Here is a 20,239-nt window from a genome sequence, read left to right on the forward strand (position 1 = left end):
AGATGATATCTCATTGTAGTTTTGATTTGCATTTCTCTAATGATTAATGATGTTGAGCATTCTTTCATGTGTTTGTTGGCAATCTGTATATCTTCTTTGGAGAAATGTCTATTTAGGTCTTCTGCCCAGTTTTGGATTGGGTTGTTTGTTGTTTTGTTACTGAGCTGCATGAGCTGCTTATAAATTTTGGAGATTAATCCTTTGTCAGTTGCTTCATTTGCAAATATTTTCTCCCATTCTGAGGGTTGTCTTTGGTCTTGTTTATGCTTTCCTTTGCTGTGCAAAAGCTTTGGAGTTTCATTAGGTCCCATTTGTTTATTTTTGGTTTTATTTCCATTTCTGTAAGAGGTGGGTCAAAAAGGATCTTGCTGTGATTTATGTCATGGAGTGTTCTGCCTATGTTTTCCTCTACGAGTTTGATAGTTTCTGGCCTTACATTTACATCTTTAATCCATTTTGAGCTTATTTTTGTGTATGGTGTTAGGGAGTGTTCTAATCTCATACTTTTACATGTAGCTGTCCAGTTTTCCTAGCACCACTTATTGAAGAGGCTGTCTTTTCTCCACTGTATATTCTTGCCTCCTTTATCAAAGATAAGGGGACCATACGTACATGGGTTTATCTCTGGGCTTTCTATCCTGTTCCATTGATCTATATTTCTGTTTTTGGACCAGTACCATACTGTCTTGATTACTGTAGCTTTCTAGTATAGTCTGAACTCAGGGAGCCTGATTCCTCCAGCTCCGTTTTTCGTTCTCAAGATTGCTTTGGCTATTCAGGGTCTTTTGTGTTTCCATACATATTGTGAAATTTTTTGTTCTAGTTCTGTGAAAAATGCCAGTGGTAGTTTGATAGGGATTGCATTGAATCTGTAGATTGCTTTGGGTAGTAGAGTCATTGTCACAATGTTGATTCTTCCAATTGAAGAACATGGTATATCTCTCCATCTCTTTGTATCATCTTTAATTTCTTTCATCAGTGTCTTATAATTTTCTGCATACAGGTCTTTTGTCTCCTTAGGTAGATTTATTCCTAGATATTTTATTCTTTTTGTTGCAGTGGTAAATGGGAGTGTTTTCTTAATTTCATTTTCAAATTTTTCATCATTAGTGTATAGGAATGCCAGAGATTTCTGTGCATTAATTCTGTATCCTGCTACTTTACCAAATTCATTGATTAGCTTTAGTAGTTTTCTGGTAGCATCTTTGGGATTCTCTATGTATAGTATTATGTCATCTGCAAACAGTGACAGCTTTACTTCTTTTCCAATTTGGATTCCTTTTATTTCTTTTTCTTCCTTGATTGCTGTGGCTAGAACTTCCAAAACTATGTTGGATAATAGTGGAAATAGTGGGCAACCTTGTCTTGTTCCTGATCTTAGTGGAAATGGTTTCAGTTTTTCACCGTTGAGGACGATGTTGGCTGTGCGTTTGTCATATATAGCCTTTATTATGTTGAGGAAAGTTCCCTCTATGCCTACTTTCTACAGGGTTTTTATCATAAATTGGTGTTGAATTTTGTTGAAAGCTTTCTCTGCATCTATTGAGATGATCATATGGTTTTTCTCCTTCAGTTTGTTAACATGCTGTGTCACGTTGAATGATTTGCCTATATTGAAGAATCCTGGCATTCCTGGGATAAACCCCACTTGATCATGGTGTATGATCCTTTTCATGTGCTGTTGGATTCTGTTTGCTAGTATTTTGTTGAGGATTTTTGCATCTATGTTCATCAGTGATATTGGCCTGTAGTTTTCTTTCTTTGTGACATCTTTGTCTGGTTTTGGTATGAGGGTGATGGTGGCCTCGTAGAATGAGTTTGGGAGTGTTCCTCCCTCTGCTATATTATGGAAGAGTTTGAGAAGGATAGGTGTTAGCTCTTCTCTAAATGTTTGATAGAATTCGCCTGTGAAGCCATCTGGTCCTGGGCTTTTGTTTGTTGGAAGATTTTTTAATCACAGTCTCAATTTCAGTGCTTGGAATTGGTCTGTTCATATTTTCTATTTCTTCCTGGTTCAGTCTTGGCAGGTTGTGCATTTCTAAGAATTTGTCCATTTCTTCTAGGTTGTCCATTTTATTGGCATAGAGTTGCTTGTAGTAATCTCTCATGATCTTTTGTATTTCTGCAGTGTTAGTTGTTACTTCTCCTTTTTCATTTCTAATTCTATTGATTTGAGTCTTCTCCCTTTTTTTCTTGATGAGTCTTGCTAATGGTTTATCAATTTTGTTTATCTTCTCAAAGAACCAGCTTTTAGTTTTATTGATCTTTGCTATTTTTTTCCTTCATTTCTTTTTTATTTCTAATCTTATCTTTATGATTTCTTTCCTTCTCTGACTTTGGGGTTTTTTTGTTCTTCTTTCTCTAATTGCGTTAGGTGCAAGGTTAGGTTGTTTATTTGAGATATTTCCAGTTTCTTAAGATAGGATTGTATTGCTATAGAGTTCCCTCTTAGAACTGCTTTTGCTGAATCCCATAGGTTTTGGATCGTCTTGTCTCCATTGTCATTTGTTTCTAGGCATTTTTTTAAATTTCCTCTTTGATTTCCTCAGTGATCACTTCGTTATTAAGTTGTGTATTGTTTAGCCTCCTTGTGTTTGTATTTTTTACAGATTTTTTCCTGTAATTGATATCTAGTCTCATAGCGTTGTGGTCAGAAAAGATACTTGATACAATTTCAATTTTTTTATATTTACCAAGGCTTGATTTGTGACCCAAGATAAGATCTATCCTGGAGAATGGTCCATGAGCACTTGAGAAAAATGTGTATTCTGTTGTTTTTGGATGGAATGTCCTATAAATATCAACTAAGTCCCTCTTGTTTAATGTATCATTTAAAGCTTGTGTTTCCTTATTTATTTTCATTTTGGATGATCCGTCCATTGGTGAAAGTGGGGTGTTAAAGTCCCCTACTATGATTGTGTTACTGTCGATTTCCCCTTGTATGGCTGTTAGTATTGGCCTTATGTATTGAGGTGCTCCTGTGTTGGGTGCATAAATATTTACAATTGTTATATCTTCTTCTTGGATCGATCCCTTGATCATTATGTAGTGTCCTTCTTTTTCTCTTGTAATAGTCTTTATTTTAAAGTCTGTTTTCTCAGATATGAGAATTGCTACTCCAGCTTTCTTTTGATTTCAATTTGCATGGAATATGTTTTTCCATCCCCTCACTTTCAGTCTGTATGTGTCCCCGGGTCTGAAGTGGGTCTCTTGTACACAGCATGTATATAGGTCTTATTTTTGTATCCATTCAGCCAGTCTGTGTCTTTTGGTGGGAGCATTTAATCCATTTACATTTAAGGTAATTATTGATATGTATGTTCCTATTCCCATTTTCTTAATTGTTTTGTGTTTGTTATCGTAGGTCTTTTCCTTCTCTTGTGTTTCTTGCCTAGAGAAGTTCCTTTAGCGTTTGTTGTAAAACTGGTTTTGTGGTGCTGAACTCTTTCAGCTTTTGCTTGTCTCTAAAGGTTTTAATTTCTCCATCAAATCTGAATGAGATCTTTGCTGGGTAATCTTGGTCGTAGGTTTTTGTCCTTCATCACTTTAAATATGTCCTGCCACTCCCTTCTGGCTTGCAGAGTTTCTGCTGAACGATCAGCTGTTAACCTTATGGGGATTCCCTTGTGTGTTATTTGTTGTTTTTCCCTTGCTGCTTTTAATATTTGTTCTTTGTATTTAATTTTTGATAGTTTGATTAATATGTGTCTTGGTGCGTTTCTCCTTGGATTTATCCTGTATGGGACTCTCTGTGCTTCCTGGACTTGATCAACTATTTCCTTTCCCATATTAGGGAAGTTTTCAACTATAATCTCTTCAAATATTTTCCCAGTCCCTTTCTTTTTCTTATCTTCTTCTGGGACCCCTATAATTCTAATGTTGGTGTGTTTAATGTTGTCCCAGAGGTCTCTGAGACTGTCCTCAGTTCTTTTCATTCTTTTTTCTTTATTCTGCTCTGCAGTAGTTATTTCCACTATATTATCTTCCAGGTCACTTCTCTGTTCTTCTGCCTCAGTTATTCTGCTATTGATCCCATCTAGAGTATTTTTAAATTCATTTATTGTGTTGTTCATTGTTGCTTGCTTCCTCTTTAGTTCTTCTAGGTCCTTGTTAAATGTTTCTTGCATTTTCTTTATTCTATTTCCAAGGTTTTGGATCATCTTTACTATCATTATTCTGAATTCTTTTTCAGGTAGACTGCCTATTTCCTCTTCATTTGTTAGGTCTGGTGGGTTTTTATCTTGTTCCTTCATCTGCTGTGTGTTTTTCTGTCTTCTCATTTTGCTTATCTTACTGTGTTTGGCGTCTCTTTTTGCAGGCTGTAGGCTCGTAGTTCCCATTGTTTTCGGTGTCTGTCCCCAGTGGCTAAGGTTGGTTCTGTAGGTTGTGTAGACTTCCTGGTGGAGGGGACTAGTGCCTGTGTTCAGGTGGATGAGGCTGGATCTTGTCTTTCTGGTGGGCAGGATGACATCCGGTGGTGTGTTTTGGGGTGTCTGTGGCCTTACTATGATTTTAGGCAGCCTCTCTGCTAATGGGTGGGGTTGTGTTCCTGTCTTGCTAGTTGTCTGGCATAGGGTGTCCAGCACTGTAGCTTGCTGTTTGAGTGAAGCTGGGTGCTGGTGTTGAGATGGAGATCTCTGGGAGATTTTTGCCGTTTGATATTACGTGGAGCTGGGAGGTCTCTTGTGGACCAGTGTCCTGAAGTTGACTCTCCCACCTCAGAGGCACAGCACTGACTGACTCCTGGCTGCAACACCAAGAGCCTTTCATCCACACGGCCTGTCTGTTGTGAAGCAGTTGTACCTTTTGACAATGCAAAAGACTTATTTAAGAGTTCCTGCCCTTTGGCACTTATAATAACATCACCTCTGGGAGTTGATTTCTAGTGTACGGACCCTGTTGGCTCCCAAACATCGATTTGTTGCTCCAACTTTCAAGCTCTGGGGAAGCTGGTGCCACTTTGGGGAATTTTGAAGGGAAAGATCCTCAGGACAAGCTGTCCCGGCAGCTGCTAGGGCCTTACCCCCAAATTCCCCAACCAGGGCCGGCTGGCCACAAGTAGCAAGGCTCCTGGCTGGCTGCGCCAACATTTGTTAAGAGTCCAAGCTCGTGCTGCTCACCGCACTACAGGACAATAAATGAAGAAATGAGTTGCTGGGGCGAGGAATAGTGACTTTGTTCAGAAATCCAGCAGACCAAGAAGATGGTGGCCTCACGTCCCACAGAACCATCTTGCCTGGGTTAAAATCAGGCTCCTTTTATCAAGCATGGAATTTTGATTTCATTATTTCATTAAGCAGATAGTCACCAAGCTCCTAATATGTGCAAAGCCTTTTTACTGAGAGCTGGATTGCAACGGAGTAATGAACGAATCCTTCCCTGCAGGAGATCACAACCTATTAGAGAAAGCAAAAGCCGTTCAACACTATAGGAACACACTGAAGGGGGATGCACAGACTCCCAGAGGAGGAGGGGAAAGACCAAGGAAGTCACCTCTGCCTGATACCCAACCAAAGCTCCAATTCTCAAGACAGTCTGGAATAATGGGCAGGTCCCAGGTTTGAATGCTGAGAAACCTGGGTTCAGTTTCCCCTTTGGCCACTTAATAGTTGTGCAAGTTTGGCTAAGTCAGCATCTCTCTGAACTTCACGTTGTCGTTCTGTAAAAGCAGGGACATACCCATGCTGCAAGGCTCTTGTAAGGATTAAGTGAGCATTCATCCCAGGATCTGGACCAGAGAGTGCGTTCAAAGGATGGTAACTTCCTTGTGTCATTAAACCAACAGTATACCTAGGCGTAGTATCTTTTTAAGGAAGCTGAGGATAACCTGCTCTCGAGTGAGTCACTTCCAATGAGAATCATATTTTTCATGTTTGAAAAGATCTGTTAACCAGTATTGCATTCAGAGCTTCCAAGCTCATAAGAAATCCAAGTAGTAATGAAAATAGCTCCAGCAAGTTGAGATTCCCCCATGTGCCAGGGACTTCACGTACTATAGTGGATGTTGTAATGCTGCTTCCAAATCTCTCATTAGAACAGGGGCACTCATTCCCCCAGCCACCTGGAATGTTGACGGTTGACCACTCTCAGTCTTCCTTGGAGAAATGCCCTCCATTAAAAGGGACCACTTCATCCAAGTTTATGTCCCTTCCCCAGGGATGTCTTACGGCCTATGACTGGCTCTGTGGGGATACGAAGACCTGACACCCTTATCTTGATTTGGAACAACTCAGAAGGACCATCTTAGTTCCAGGGCTTCCCGTGGGATCAGCTGAGGGCTTTGCTACAACGGCATGGCGATCTACCTTCTCCCTCTGCCCAACCCCTCTTTGCTCTTGCCCTCATAAGAGAACACCCCAAAAAACCTCCTACATGTCAGTCTCTGCCATTAAGAGTGATTTCTGGTGAACCTGACGTAAGACAAATGCATTGTCTCATTAAATCCTTATCTTTTTTTAACCCTGTGAAGGGGAAATCAGTATTCACAGCTTTCACAGGATATAACTGAGGATTTGTTTTCTTGTCCAAGTTTACAGAGCTGGTGGGTAGCGGAGTGAAGATCTGAATACATGTCTTGCTGACTCTATTCTCTTTATCCCTGTGCTGTGTAGCTTTCCTAAAGTAGTGGGATTAGCCAAACTCAGCCCTGGGACATAATTCAATATCCATCCCTCAGTCTTTAGTGAGAATAAATACAAGAATTATCCACTTAAACAGCATGACTGTGCTTTTTAAAAGAAAAATCTGTAGTTGATACTGACGTTCAGTGCCTTGCACAAGGACCCACGTGACATGTTTCTGCTCGGGCTTAGTTCCAGAGGGGAAAATATGGCTTTGGAGATCGATTTGCATATCTCCCCTTGCCAGAAATTTAAAATATGGAATCCAACAGACTTTTTCTTTTTTTGCTTTAGCTGCCAAGAATTTTAAGGCCAACTTCAAATGTGGTCATTTCCTTTTCTCCCAGCCAGATGCTATCTACTCCCAATGCTTTGCACATAGAGTCCTCTTTCATCCTCACCAAAACCATATCGTCCACTGTGCTTTTATTTAGGAACTCATTCTATACGATGATATAAATCATAACATGTGTATGACTTAGAGAAGATAACATTGCCTGCCATGCCCATATCCTTTCCAGGGAATCTTAGATCCTCAGGGCAGCCAGGTAGGGTTTGATGTGGCCCTGCCTCTCTGACCATTGCCCATTGGACCACAGCTGGGTAGCAGAGGCAAGACGAACCCGACCATTGGTTAGCCAGCAGGGTCTGATGGGACCTGACAAAGAGGTTGCTGCCAAACCCACAGGATGTCTATTAATTGAGTCCCTCTTTGGAAAATTTAAATTGCCTACATGGAAAGATTTTGTTACTTGGTAGTGAGGTAGAGAGAAGCAGATGTAGGGAGAGAAGCCAAGTCATGCTAATTTTGAAACAATTTAAGATCTCCTTCTGCTGAGGTCTCTAGATCTGCCATAAATCTAGAACCACTCTCCAAGTCCAGCTTTGAGGAACCTGGTCCTATTTGAACTCTTTTTTTCCCCCATTTCCCTCTGTGAAATTCTACCTTCACTATATTGCTACATATATACACTCAGCATTTACACCCAATATGCAGCCACCCTGAATGGGCTTCTGCTCCTTGACCCCAAAGAATATATGTAATATATGTATGTGTATATGTGTATGTAAACCACATATGGCTGTGTAAGTGTGTATGTGTGTGTGTGGAGGGGGGGTCTTTGTTTGGCCTACACAAGCTTTCAAGAACCAATTTAAACCATCATTTCCAAATTGGTTGATTACAATAAAAATGTAAATTTTCAGCCTCTCCTGATGAAAACCTGAAGTCCTTGCACCACTTACCTTTAGACCCATTTGACAAGAGCTGGCTAGAGCTGAGTTGCACCTGCTTCATTTTCATAGAGCCTTTAGTACCCAGTTCACCCCAAACTCCATCTTTCCTTATTATATCCCAACATTAAGGCATCTTCCATTGTATAAGTGCTGCTTTTCTTTTAAAGGTGCTACAGATTTCTTTGAATCCATCTCTCTCTCTCTCTTTCTTTCTCTCTCTCTCATACAATAAAACAAAACAAAACGCAACCAAGGCCAGGGGGCCAGCATGCTATTTCCCTTATACTCAGCCAGTGCTTCCGAGGGATATAATCTGCCTCCCCACTGTGGGGTATTAGTGAGTGACCCCTGTTCCAAGGGGGATGCCTGGGTGACAGAAACAAAAGCTTTTTTTATATTTTAAATTTGAATGTTTCATCATTCTTTACTAGGACAAGTGAGGCACTGGCTAAGCACTTTATCTACATTGATTTATTTCATTTTCACAACAATGAGGTGGGTTCCGTTACTATTCCTATTTACAGGTGATGTAGCCAAGGCCCAGAGGCATTGAGTGACTTGTCCAAAGTCCATGGCCGGTAAAGGTGGATCCAGGATTTGAACCCAAGTCTCTGTCAGTCCTAAGGGCCTGACCCTTAGGCACTAGGCTGAACTGCCTCTCACGTCTGACTTGTCTGTCTCCACTGGCAGCTGACACCATGACTGGCACATTGTAAATGCTCTGCGAATGTGTATAGCTAAGCGAGAACAGAGGACCTGGGGTCACGGGGCGGATGGCTTGTGTGCACCTGTCTCTGTTCCTGCCCTGCAGCATCAGTGGCAAGACACCTGTACCCTAAACTCGTGGAGAAAGTAGCTCTCTCTCTGTTTCCCCACAGGGAGCAGCTTTGTGGTGAGTGAAGGGAGCTACCTGGACATCTCCGACTGGTTAAACCCGGCCAAGCTGTCCCTGTATTACCAGATCAACGCCACCTCCCCATGGGTGAGGGACCTCTGCGGACAGAGGACCACAGATGCCTGTGAGCAGCTCTGCGACCCAGAAACCGGTGAGCCATGAGCAGGGATGGGGATAGAGGGAGGGAGGGTGTCGGCTGGAAGATGGTCTGCACTCCTTCTGCCTGAAGAATCATGGCTTCTGAGTGATTGACAAGGGGCTTTATGTAAAGGTCCATCCATCCCACTGGGGGTTAAACTATGTGCTGCCATTGCCGGACAACAAAGCAAATACTTATAAAACCACAGCATCTCAGAAAGGACCACAGAGAACATCTAGTCCAATTTCAGCAAAGCAAAGTGTCTGAATGTCACCAGACATCCCTGAGCTTAGATCCTATCTATCAATACCTTTCACTAGCTGGGTATTCTTTATCATTTTTTTTCATTTTTATTGAAATATAATTGACATATAACATTGTATAAGTTTAAGGTGTATAATGTGATGATTTAATACACATATAAATGATTACAGCAATAAGGTTCATTAACACTTCCATCACCTTACTTTTTTTGTGTATGTGGTGATAGCATTTAAGATCTACTCTCTTAGGAGTTTTCCACATGTAATACCATATGGTTAACTGTTCACCATTCTGTACATTAGATCCCCAGAACTTTTTCACCTTAAATGGGGAGATGTTGGCTGTAGGGTACAAACTAGCTGGGCATTCCTTAGCAAGATACTTTCTCTCTCTGAGTACTAGAGAAGGAAAGTAGCATCTAACTCACAACCCTGTTGTTAGGATTAAATGAGATAATGTATGGAAATCTCCTAGTGTACTCATTTATTCATTCATTTGGTAGATATTTATTGAGTAGCCGGGCACTTTTCTAGGTATTGGTGACATAGCAGTGAACAAAAAAGGCAAAATCTCTGTCCTAATTAAGTTCATATTCTACAGAGACATTATATTTGCACTGCCTGAGAAGATAGCCACTAGCCACCTGTGGCTGTTTAAATTTAAGTTAATTAAAATTAAATAAAAGTAAACATTTCCTCAGCCACATTAGCCACATTTCAAGTGCTCCATAGCTAATGTGTCCAGTGGTTACCTCTTGGAGGACTCGGGACATTACCATCATTGCAGAAAGTTCTGTGGGACAGTGCTGCAATAGACAAACAGGTAAATGTGGATATACTGTGTCAGGGGATGATAAATGCTGGGGGGAGAGCACGAAGCATAAGGGATGCTGAGCTGGGAGTAGGGGTGGAGTTGTTATTACAGAAAGAGTGGTCAGGGAAGGCTTCTCCAAGGTGGTAACATTTGAGCCGGCGCTTTAAGATGGAGACGGTGGAAGCCATGCTAACATCTGCGGGGAAAGCATTCTAGGCAGAGGGAATAGCAAGGGACAGCCTCTGCAGCAGGAGCACAGGAAGATCCCATTGATTCAGCACTAGCAGGAAGACCAGTATGGTTGGAGGGGAGAGAGAGAGAAGTTACGATGCAAACTTGAAAAGAAGCTTGGGAAGGGGGTGGTGATGGGGGGAGGTTGGAACGCCTTATATAGGAAAAGGACTTTGAATGTTACTCTGAGTGAGATGAGAAGTCATTGGAGGATTCTGAGCAAAGGAGCAACATGATCTGACCTACATTTTAACAGGACCACTCTGACTGCTGTGTGACAAATCAACTTAGAGGGCATTCAAGGGCACTGTTTTTCCAGTGTAGACAGGAGTTGGTAGTGGCTGGGAACACAGGGATTAGGGGAGAAGATGGTGATAAATGATCAAATTCTGGATATATTTAGAGTGTAGACTTGACAGAACTTGTTATTGGATATGGAAGATGAGAAATAAAGAGGAGTCAAAGATGATTCCAAATCGTTCAGTCTGAACAGTGACATGACGGACTTATCATCTGTTGAGTCAGAAGCTGCTGTAGGCGGGTCAGGGCTGAGGTGAAGGGGATGGAGACTGCCATTTTGGGTATTAGTTCAAGATGACTCCTAAACATCACGTAGCGATGAGAAATAGGCATTTGAATCCAAAAGTCTTATTCAAAGAAGAGGTCTTAGCAGGAGATAGAAATTTGTGAGTCAACAACATACGGATACTGTTAACCCAAAAGACACCATCCGATCTACAGTTATTGCTTAGTGAATGGACAGCATCTTACTCATAGCTGCTGCCCAATAGTTACTAATGTCCACAAACAGGGAAATAGGAGTTAGAGAGGAGAAAAGCTTACCGAGATCACAAAGCAAGTTAGAAATGAAGCTGGCATTAGAACCCCAGTTCCCCTTCTCCCCGTCCTGTGCTCTTCCCCACAACTCATACTGGTATATTTTTCTCTGCAATTTCACCTGCCTCTCCATTGACAAGATTCGGGCCATCTTGCCTGAAAATCTCACTGTACTGATGCCGTGAGGAAGGCTCTGTAGAGCTGAGGGGACTCAGTGGCCCAGGTCAAGAGTTTGCTTTCTCTACCCAAATTCTCTTCTGCTTCTCCATGGGGCAAGCAATTCAGGAGTAAGGAGAGGGATTCTCCAGGCTAACCCCTGTGTCTCTGCAGAATCAGGCAGGGACTAGGCTTTCTAACCATCATTCCCTCCTTATCCTTTAGTTGGGAGCCTATATTCAGACACATTTTTTCCAACCTTTACATAGGCCTACTAGGGAAGCTATTCAGAAGATGTGATGCAACTCTAGTGTACCATTGGACCAGACAGCTGAATCTTCTTTCTCTTAATTAAAACATTTAGACTTTAAGGCACTGACACCCTAAGCAGTATCCCCTTATCCCCAACACACACACACAGACACACACACACACACACGCGCGCACACACACACACACACACACACACACACACACACACACATACTCACGCACTCAGCCCCTTAGAGTTGAAGATGTTGCTAGAATCCACTGGGTTGACCTTCTCAACTTTATCACTGATGATACTGATACCCAGAGAAGAAAGATAAAAGGAACAAAGTCACACACACAGATGGCAGAGCCAGGATTCAAACCTAGGATCCTGTGCTCCTAACCAATGCTTCTCAAGCCCTCAGTAGGTCTACAGCAAGGCCTGAGATTCTACTTCCCTAAAAGTCTGTCAGCTGTTGCTGATATTTCTGACCCAGGTACTACCCTTGGTACAACAAGGCTCTAAACTCTTCTTCCCAAATAGTCCTCTCATGTTCTAAACAAACAGCGAGAGGCCCAGTCGCCGTATTTGTTAATTCATTATTTATCTTGACAAAGTCATGCTTACTTTTATCACTTTATCTCCTGCCTCTATTTGTCACATACCGTGAGCTCTAGGTCCACTGATACCCGCACTTCCCTGAAGGCACCATGCCTTTTCATGCCTGCATCCCTTTCATGGGCTGTTTTCCTCCCCCTTGAAATGTCTTTCTCCTCCTTTTACTTGGAGACCAGGGGCTCTTTTTGTTGTTGTTGTTGTTTTGTTTTTGTTTGTTTGTTTGTTTGTTTGTTTTGCGGTACACGGGCCTCTCACTGTTGTGGCCTCTCCCATTGCGGAGCGCAGGCTCAGCGGCCATGGCTCACGGGCCCAGCTGCTCCGCGGCATATGGGATCCTCCCGGACCGGGGCACGAACCCGTGTCCCCTGCATCGGCAGGCGGACTCTCAACCACCGCGCCACCAGGGAAGCCCCAGGGGCTCTTTTTATTTCCATTTCATGAAGCCCAAACATCCTTCCTCTCAGAGGCATTCATGACTCGCCACCCCCAGCCCTGACCAAATTCAGGGGTCCTCCTCTCTGCTCTCATAGCCTCCGTGCCTCCCTGTGTTATAGTCCTTGCCCCCTGGGCCGTCATTGTTCTTTCCTCGCCTGGATCTACCACCAGACTGTAAGCTTTGCTAGGGGCTGGAGAGGGGGATTCAAAGCATGTGTTTTGCTCATCTGTGTATCTTTAAAACTTATCATTATACTGACATATAATTCATTCACAAAAAAAAAAAAAAAAATGAAAGGGGGAAGGAGGGGGGAAGGAGGGAGGAAAGAAGGAAATTTCCCTTCCCATGCTCCTTGAAAAATTTGTATTCACCAATTTTCAGCTTCTTCCTCCATACCCACTTACATATAAACTCAGATTAAATATTTTCCAGCACTAGAGAAATTGGGTCACCAAGAGCTGTCCAGTAGCCACACCAGCTAGAGTCTCACCCTCCCATTCAGCTACATACATTCCCAAGAACATTCCCTTTGCATTCTCCTCTCTGCTCACGTTCACAATCCTCCCACCCCCCAAACACCCTATGCAGAGTTTTACCTTCTGACTAGAGTTCAGGCTCTTCCCCCTACCTGAAATTTCTTCTATCCTTTAATTATCTACTTTCCAAAATTCTATTTACTTAATTACCTCTCATTTCCTCTCTGTAGAATGGATGACTTCTACAGTATCCCCAGAGTTTTCTGTTGACTAGAAATTTGATTAAAACGTGAGTTATTATTTGGAAACTGCAATGCTAAAATGTAAGCTCCTTCCAGCTTACTGCTGTATCTTATTTATCCTTCAGCAGAGCACCTTGCTGTTGCAAATCACAAGACATAAATGGATGGGGTGATCTACACATAAGGAGTGGAAATAGGAACATAAGTTCCCTGAATATATTTTCATGGAGCTTGATTCAAACTATGTAAAATTTATTTCAGTTTGTTAAATACGTTCAAGCAATATTTTCTTAATTCTACAAATGCATTAAGTCTTGTGTGTCAAGTGCTATGAGAAATCACAGACAAACTGGACAATGTTCCTGCCTTCATGGATTTCACATTTTTGCAGGGATAAAAATAATACACTCCTCTACAGCTATTATAAAAGACACAATGTAGAATAAATCAAGAACAGGCATTTATAGAGTACCTCATGCCTGGAGAAAAGGGAGAAATGTATTCTAGATGGGAATTTCAGGAGATCTATCATGGAAAAGATGACCTTTTAGCTGAGCCTTGTAGAATCAGTAGGGAGTATGAATAAAAGGTGCTTGAGCAGAGGAATCTTGATGATGGAGAAAGAGAGGAAGTAAGTCTAGAGTGATTCCCAGAACCAGAGAGCAGCATAGCTGGGCTGGCCTCTGGAGAATGTGCTGCACATGAGGTAGAGGAAGAGAACCAGGGGAGTGGAAGGAGATAAGGTTGGAAAGGTGGGGTGAAGAGAGCTCACAGAAAGATGAGGATCTGAAGATTCTGAGAACCACCAGGGATTTTAGTAAGGCTACATCGGCCACTGAAAAAGGGAAACTTGCCTTCTATCTATCCAGTTGTTTTAGGGAACATCTAACTGCCCAAGGGAATATCTGGGTGTTCTCTCCTCAACCTTCCACCAAGAATTAGAATTTGGGGAAGTCATGGAAAAACTAAACCCCCAAGCCCTGTACATATTCAGATCTTAGAGCTGACAAAAGTGGCTTAGCTTCCCTTAAATGAGCCCTTCCTTCTGTTGGGGGGCTCTATAGGGCTGAACCAAGTCATGGAGTCCCAGTATGGATCATCATGCCTTAACGCTTTATTGGGTGTGTCAGCAAGAAGGATCATTCTTCCCAGCTGACCAGAAAGGAGAAGGAAATTGGGGAGATAGTGTCGCTGAAGAATATATAATTGCCGTGATGAGTGAAGGAGCCTGGTCAAGGTTTCCTGCCTCTGTGCCATAGCCCAGCTCAGGTGTGTTTGTCCAGGGATTTCAATAATTAGTACCACCTGCAGGGCCGATTATGTAATTGATTCCAGAGTGTGCGGGAGCTGGCTTGTATGGAGTTAAAATCTGAGTTTATATATAGGCGGATATAGAGGAAGAAACTGAAAGTTGGTGAATTCGATTTTTTCAAGGAGCCTAGGGAGGGAAATTTCCTTCCTTTCTCTCTCCTTCTCTCCCTCCCTCCCTCCCTCCCTTTCTTCCTCCTTTCATTATTTTCTGTGAACTCATGAGAGTCGATTGTTACCATCTCATCCCAGCTCTTTGTTCAGTTCCGTCATGCAGGTAGCTTGGAAATTGGCTGTGATGAGAGTATTTATACCCAACAAAATTGGTAAATGTTACAAATCATGGCTTATTTCCTTTGGAAAGCCAATCATTAAACATTTGCCATCCTAACAGTGGATGGGATGAGAACAAACTAATCAAGGACCAAGGCAAAGAGTCTCAGTGATGGCTCAGAGAAGGCTTGAAAATGTTGCCGGAGGGCGGCATCATGCTCCCTTCCAGAATAAACTACCGTTACTCTGCAGCTCTCTGAAGACAGGAAGTGAACATTCAAGGACTACGTCCTATGGTCCAATCAAATGCAGCACCACACAGTCCAAATGATCAGGACTTGACCTTAAGAATGGGGAGAGTGACATGGATAAAGGGGATCAACTTTATGGTGATGGGTGGAAACTAAATTTTTGGTGGTGAGCATGTTGTAGCGTGTACAGAAATAGAAATACAATGTACACATGAAATGTATAGTGTTACAAAACAGTTACCTCAGTAAAAGTAATTTTAAAAATGTCATCATGGGTGAATCTTAGTGTGAAACAGCTTTGTTAAATCTCAGCAAATGGGTGGGGTATCATGTTAAATTCTGTGTACAAAACCATTGACAGTATGGCCCCAACCACATGAGGCAGGTAGCTGCAGAACACTAACTCATTTAGTCACTAATTCTTTCACCTATTTGTTTATTCATTCAAGCCTTTAGTGAACCAGAGTAGAATTGGAATATCCTTTGGAATTCTACAGAACTGGGTTCAAATGCTTGCCTTTCTGTTTACTGACTTTGGCAGGTCATTTAACATATCCAAGCCTCAGTTTTACATATACAAAAAGAGGCAAATAATTCCCATTTTGCACAGTTGTTGTGAGAAGAAGATGAAAAATCACATTTAAAATGCACTTGGTACGGTACCTAATTTATGGTGGGCACTCAAAACATAGTGTCTACTGCTATATTTTATAATCAGTTATTTAGTCCATAGTGTCTTCACTTCATTAATTTAATAAACATTTCAATTAATTTAATAACTATTTTATGAAATACCTTAAGTTCAGCAATGCACAACTGTGTTAGATTATGTGAGAAGAAAGTAAGATACAGCCTCTGGCCTCTAAGACCTGACCACCTAATGAAGAAACTTGCAGTAACCTGGATGTTTCCATCTGCTGGCTTTTCATTTAGTCCTTGTGTGACTTTTAAATGTGTGCAATGAAAAAAGTCATAGGCTCTCAATCCTAGTGCCAGCTTTGCCACAGATTTGTCATTTGACCTTGGGTATGTCACGTATTGTGAACTTCATATTCCTTCTTTTCAACAAGGAGATCAGTGGAAACATAATTTTAATGCTAGAAAGGTCCCTAGCAATCATCTAGTCTGATGTATCGAGGGTCACGGAGGCTAAGCAAGTTGCCTGGTGTCACTCAGTCAATTAGTGGCAAGATACAAATTACAACCCTGAATAATTCCTAAGATATTTTCCAGCTTAAAATTCATGTTTCTATGACCTTTTAAGCACTAATAACTTAGAACATAAGTATGATTGAAACAATTTGTAAATGGCATTCAAAGCAGATTGAATTTTCTTTTCAAATTGATACAGATGTCAGTCATATTTGCCATCATACGCAGTTTATTTTCATGTCTTCAGCAGCCACTTTTCATTGCAATTGGATATGAAATGAGAATACAATGTGTGTAGTTATGTCCTATGTATGTCTCATAATGTACTAAATGTTTCCAGTTGTTTATATAGATTGTTTCTGTTATTTGCTGATCCCTGTATTATTAACGTTTAAAGGGACACAAGGACTTCATGAAGTTGTAAAGACCAAGAATGCACAGAGAATAAGAATGTCTCTGCCTTGAAGGGGATTGTAGCATGGGGGGTTTCTAGGTAATGTAGTAGATAACATAGGGTTTACGTTGGGTGGTGCTTAGTGAGATGTGTAGTTAAATAAGTTGAGATCTATCCAAAGAGAGCCAACTTTCTGGCAGACCAGAGAGGAGAAATTTATATATGAGAACGTAAGTTTTATAAAGAGTTGACCTTTGCTCATCTTGTTTATTGCTGCGTATCAGGTACTGAAACAGTTCCTGCATCAATACATCTTTTCTTGAATGAATAAATGAGTGAGTGAATGAATGAGTGAATGAATGAATGCATGAGAAGCAAGTTTCAGTTGCTGAAAGGTCAAGAGTTGGTTAGTGGGTTGGGTGTAGGGTTCTGGTGTCAAGACCAGGAGTAGCCCTAAGGGTGCTGACAGTGACATTTTGGCTAAGTGTGTTTTTGCTGAAGATTTTTTATCTGGGATAATTAATTCTCTGCTGAAAGTCACCTTCTCCCTTGATTCTTGAACTCAGAGTAAGCTCTGTCCTTTATCTGGTTAGGATCAGTCCATGTCCAGCTATGCTGTTACCCCAGTGGACCTCAACTGGGGAAATCAGTCCTTCATAAAGTGAGCCACCGCTCCTCAGAATCCGTAATGCTGTCCACCTCACCATTCCTTGGTCCTGAACTTTACTGGGAGATGTATTAAACAAAACTCATCTAAACTGACTGTAAATTAATGAACCCAATGCCTTATTTTTCAGACATACAAGATAATGTAAACAAACTATCCAACACCATTTCCAGCAAGACGTTCAAACAACAACAGACCAAGATTTTTCTGCTTAAATTCCGTGAAATGAATGTTAATCATAAAAGCACATTTATCACATCAGACTGCTCCATTTGATGCCTTCATTATTTATTTATAGCAGATGAGGGTGTTAGACAGTGACCAAATATAGCTTATAGTTGAAAGAAGGACGGTAGAATTGGGGTGAGATATCAAGAGGTACATGAATACAGGAACAGCATCTACTGTTTATTCTGTACTTGTTGTGTACCAGGTATCATGCTGAGACTGATTTAGTAACTCTCTTGGTCTTCATGACAACACATCTAGGTGGTTATTATTGCTTCCGTTTTCCATACTAGAAGCTGTGTCTTAAAGTAACTGATTGACATTCTCAGGGTCATATACTTACTAAGTGTCTCAGCTGGGATTTGGACCCAGACTGAGTGAGGAGCCTACTGTATTGGAGAATGAGTGTGTGAGCGGGTCTGCTTAGCCCGGAGCAGAGAGAGACATTCTGGCAGTCGCCCTGTGGTAGGTGTTTGCTGAGAATTCTCAGAGGCAGGCATAAATCCTTTGGACAAAGAATTTGCAGAATAAGTTGACCTGGAAAAAAATAAAAGGACCCGTTTAGGTTGGGGGTGAGGGAAACATGCGGAACCAGAGAGGTGAAACTGGGACAGCACTTATGAGTTGTAGGGAAACCATTTTTTATCTCTGTTTGGGAGTCTGGCTTTATCTGGTTTAAATGTGTTGTAAAATGTTATGTTGTGGAAGAGGGTTGAGGTCCTTGGAAAAGAACAATCTGTGTCAAAGATGAGGTCATAAAATTTCAGAGAGCCCATGACAGCAAGCCACAGGACTGCCTGCTCAAGCGCTGGGAAGGATGGGAAGGTTAGAATGGGCTGCAAAAGAGACTTTGAAAACATTTTCTTATTGGGAACATGCCAGTCCCACTGGAAGTTCAAGGCAGCCTTTACTTCTGAACTTGAAAGAAAGAGGTTGTGAGAACCTCATATTGTAAAGTTGCCTGGAGGAAGATAACCTGAGATGCGTCTCTGGTAATTATCTCCAGGAGAATTGTACCAATGAGGAAGAGGGTCTCAGCTTCTAAAACTAGATTTTATCATCCAGAAAATAATCTACGGTCATTTAAATTAGAGTCTATGTTTAATTTTAGCCAACAAATGTATTACAAAAGTATATTTGCCCCCCCAAAAATGTTCTGTGTCCTACTATTAAAAAAAATAAATTCAGGAAGCTTCTAAATATATTTGTAATATCTTATGACCAATGGATTATAAATAAACAAAAGTATGGGCAAAAGTATAGATTGGAGATGGGAGTGTTATTAGGATACAAAAGCCATGTTGTGAAGTGTCCACACTTGTCAAGGGTGAGGCATTTCCAGTAGCCAGTGTGATAGGTCTTTGCATGTATGTTCATTCTGCAGGCTGCAGTCTGCCCTCTACCCACCCCCACTTCGTATAAGCCACTTTCTTCATGCATCCTTGTCCTTCTTGTTTCAGTTTAAATGTCACTTCCTCAAGGACGTTTTTGCTGACCTTCTAGACTCAGTTATTCCTCCATGTGTTTGTTTTTTTTTTTTTTTTTTTGCGGTACGTGGGCCTCTCACTGCTGTGGCCTCTCCCGTTGTGGAGCACAGGCTCCGGACGCACAGGCTCAGCGGCCATGGCTCACAGGCCCAGCCGCTCCACGGCATGTGGGATTTTGCTGGACAGCGGTACGAACCCACATCCCCTGCATCGGCAGGCGGACTCCCAACCACTGCGCCACCAGGGAAGCCCCGTCCTCCATGTTTTAAGCTCCATTTGTGCACTCTACTTTTGTCTTTATAGTAAATACAATGATAGTAATAATAATAATGCACATTAGATAGCACAAACTCTGTGTCAGCCCTCTTCTAAGCAAGTCACGTGTATTATCTCATTTAATCCTCTCAATAACCCTGTGAGGTAGATAGAGTCATATTTTAACTAAACCAAGACACAAACAGATGTATGTACCAATAGCTTACACACTGTTAAGGAAAAATTGCTGCCACTAATAACCATAAGTTGCTAATAATTACCACATAAGTCCTCATTTTCAGGGATATTGAAATGTGGAAAGTTGTGTGTCTTAGAATTAGTGGAATGCCCTATTACTATCACCATTTTACATGTGAGGAATCTAAATTATGTAAGCGAATGGATTTTCCCAAAGTCACACGTCTAAGAAATGGTAGAGTTTAGACTGGAATTTCAGAAGTCTGGCTTCAGAGTTTATCCTCTTAACCGCTAGCCTACGCTACAATGTATAATCAATATACATTTATTTGTGTGGTTCTGTATTCAATTCCTTGTTATCTAAGAGACTGTACGCCATAAAAAGGCAAGGATTTTGTCTATATTATTCCCTGCTTTATCCCATTGTACTGATGTTTAATGATGAATAATGGAATGAGTAGATGAAAGAAGAAACACTGGATTTGGAGATAAATTCCATGGGCTTCTCCTAGATCTGCAGTTTTTACTCAAGATGTAACTTTTGACATGCCACTCTGTCTCTGGGCCTCAGTTTCTCTATTTAATATAAGAGGAGTTTACATTAGATTTCTCTAAGTGCTCTCCAGCTCTGAAATTCTGTGTACTGAAAATCTGCACTGAAAGTCAATGCTGTGTCCAACTCTGGCTCTGGAGGATGTAGAAATAGTATCACTCGTGCTTCCTGATTTCTTGAAGGAATGTACAAACAGGAAACTGGGACCACCACACATTTCAACTCTTAATAAACATCTTGTAATGGTCAAGAACTCG

At 41.4% G+C, this 20,239-nt stretch overlaps 1 protein-coding gene across 1 annotated transcript in view; it reads left to right on the plus strand.

Annotated features, from left to right (window-relative positions):
* Positions 1–20,239, plus strand: part of LOC113619406 (astrotactin-2-like) — a 151,600-nt gene that overhangs the window by 32,494 nt on the left and 98,867 nt on the right. Inside the window, 1 exon segment of the mRNA XM_027104111.1 lies at positions 8,735–8,902. Coding sequence (XP_026959912.1) covers positions 8,735–8,902 — 168 coding nt within the window.

Source organism: Aethalodelphis obliquidens, unplaced genomic scaffold, assembly GCF_003676395.1.
Source record: "Aethalodelphis obliquidens isolate GAN/ISIS:26980383/991018 unplaced genomic scaffold, ASM367639v1 scaffold7, whole genome shotgun sequence".
NCBI classification, from domain to species: domain Eukaryota; kingdom Metazoa; phylum Chordata; class Mammalia; order Artiodactyla; family Delphinidae; genus Aethalodelphis; species Aethalodelphis obliquidens.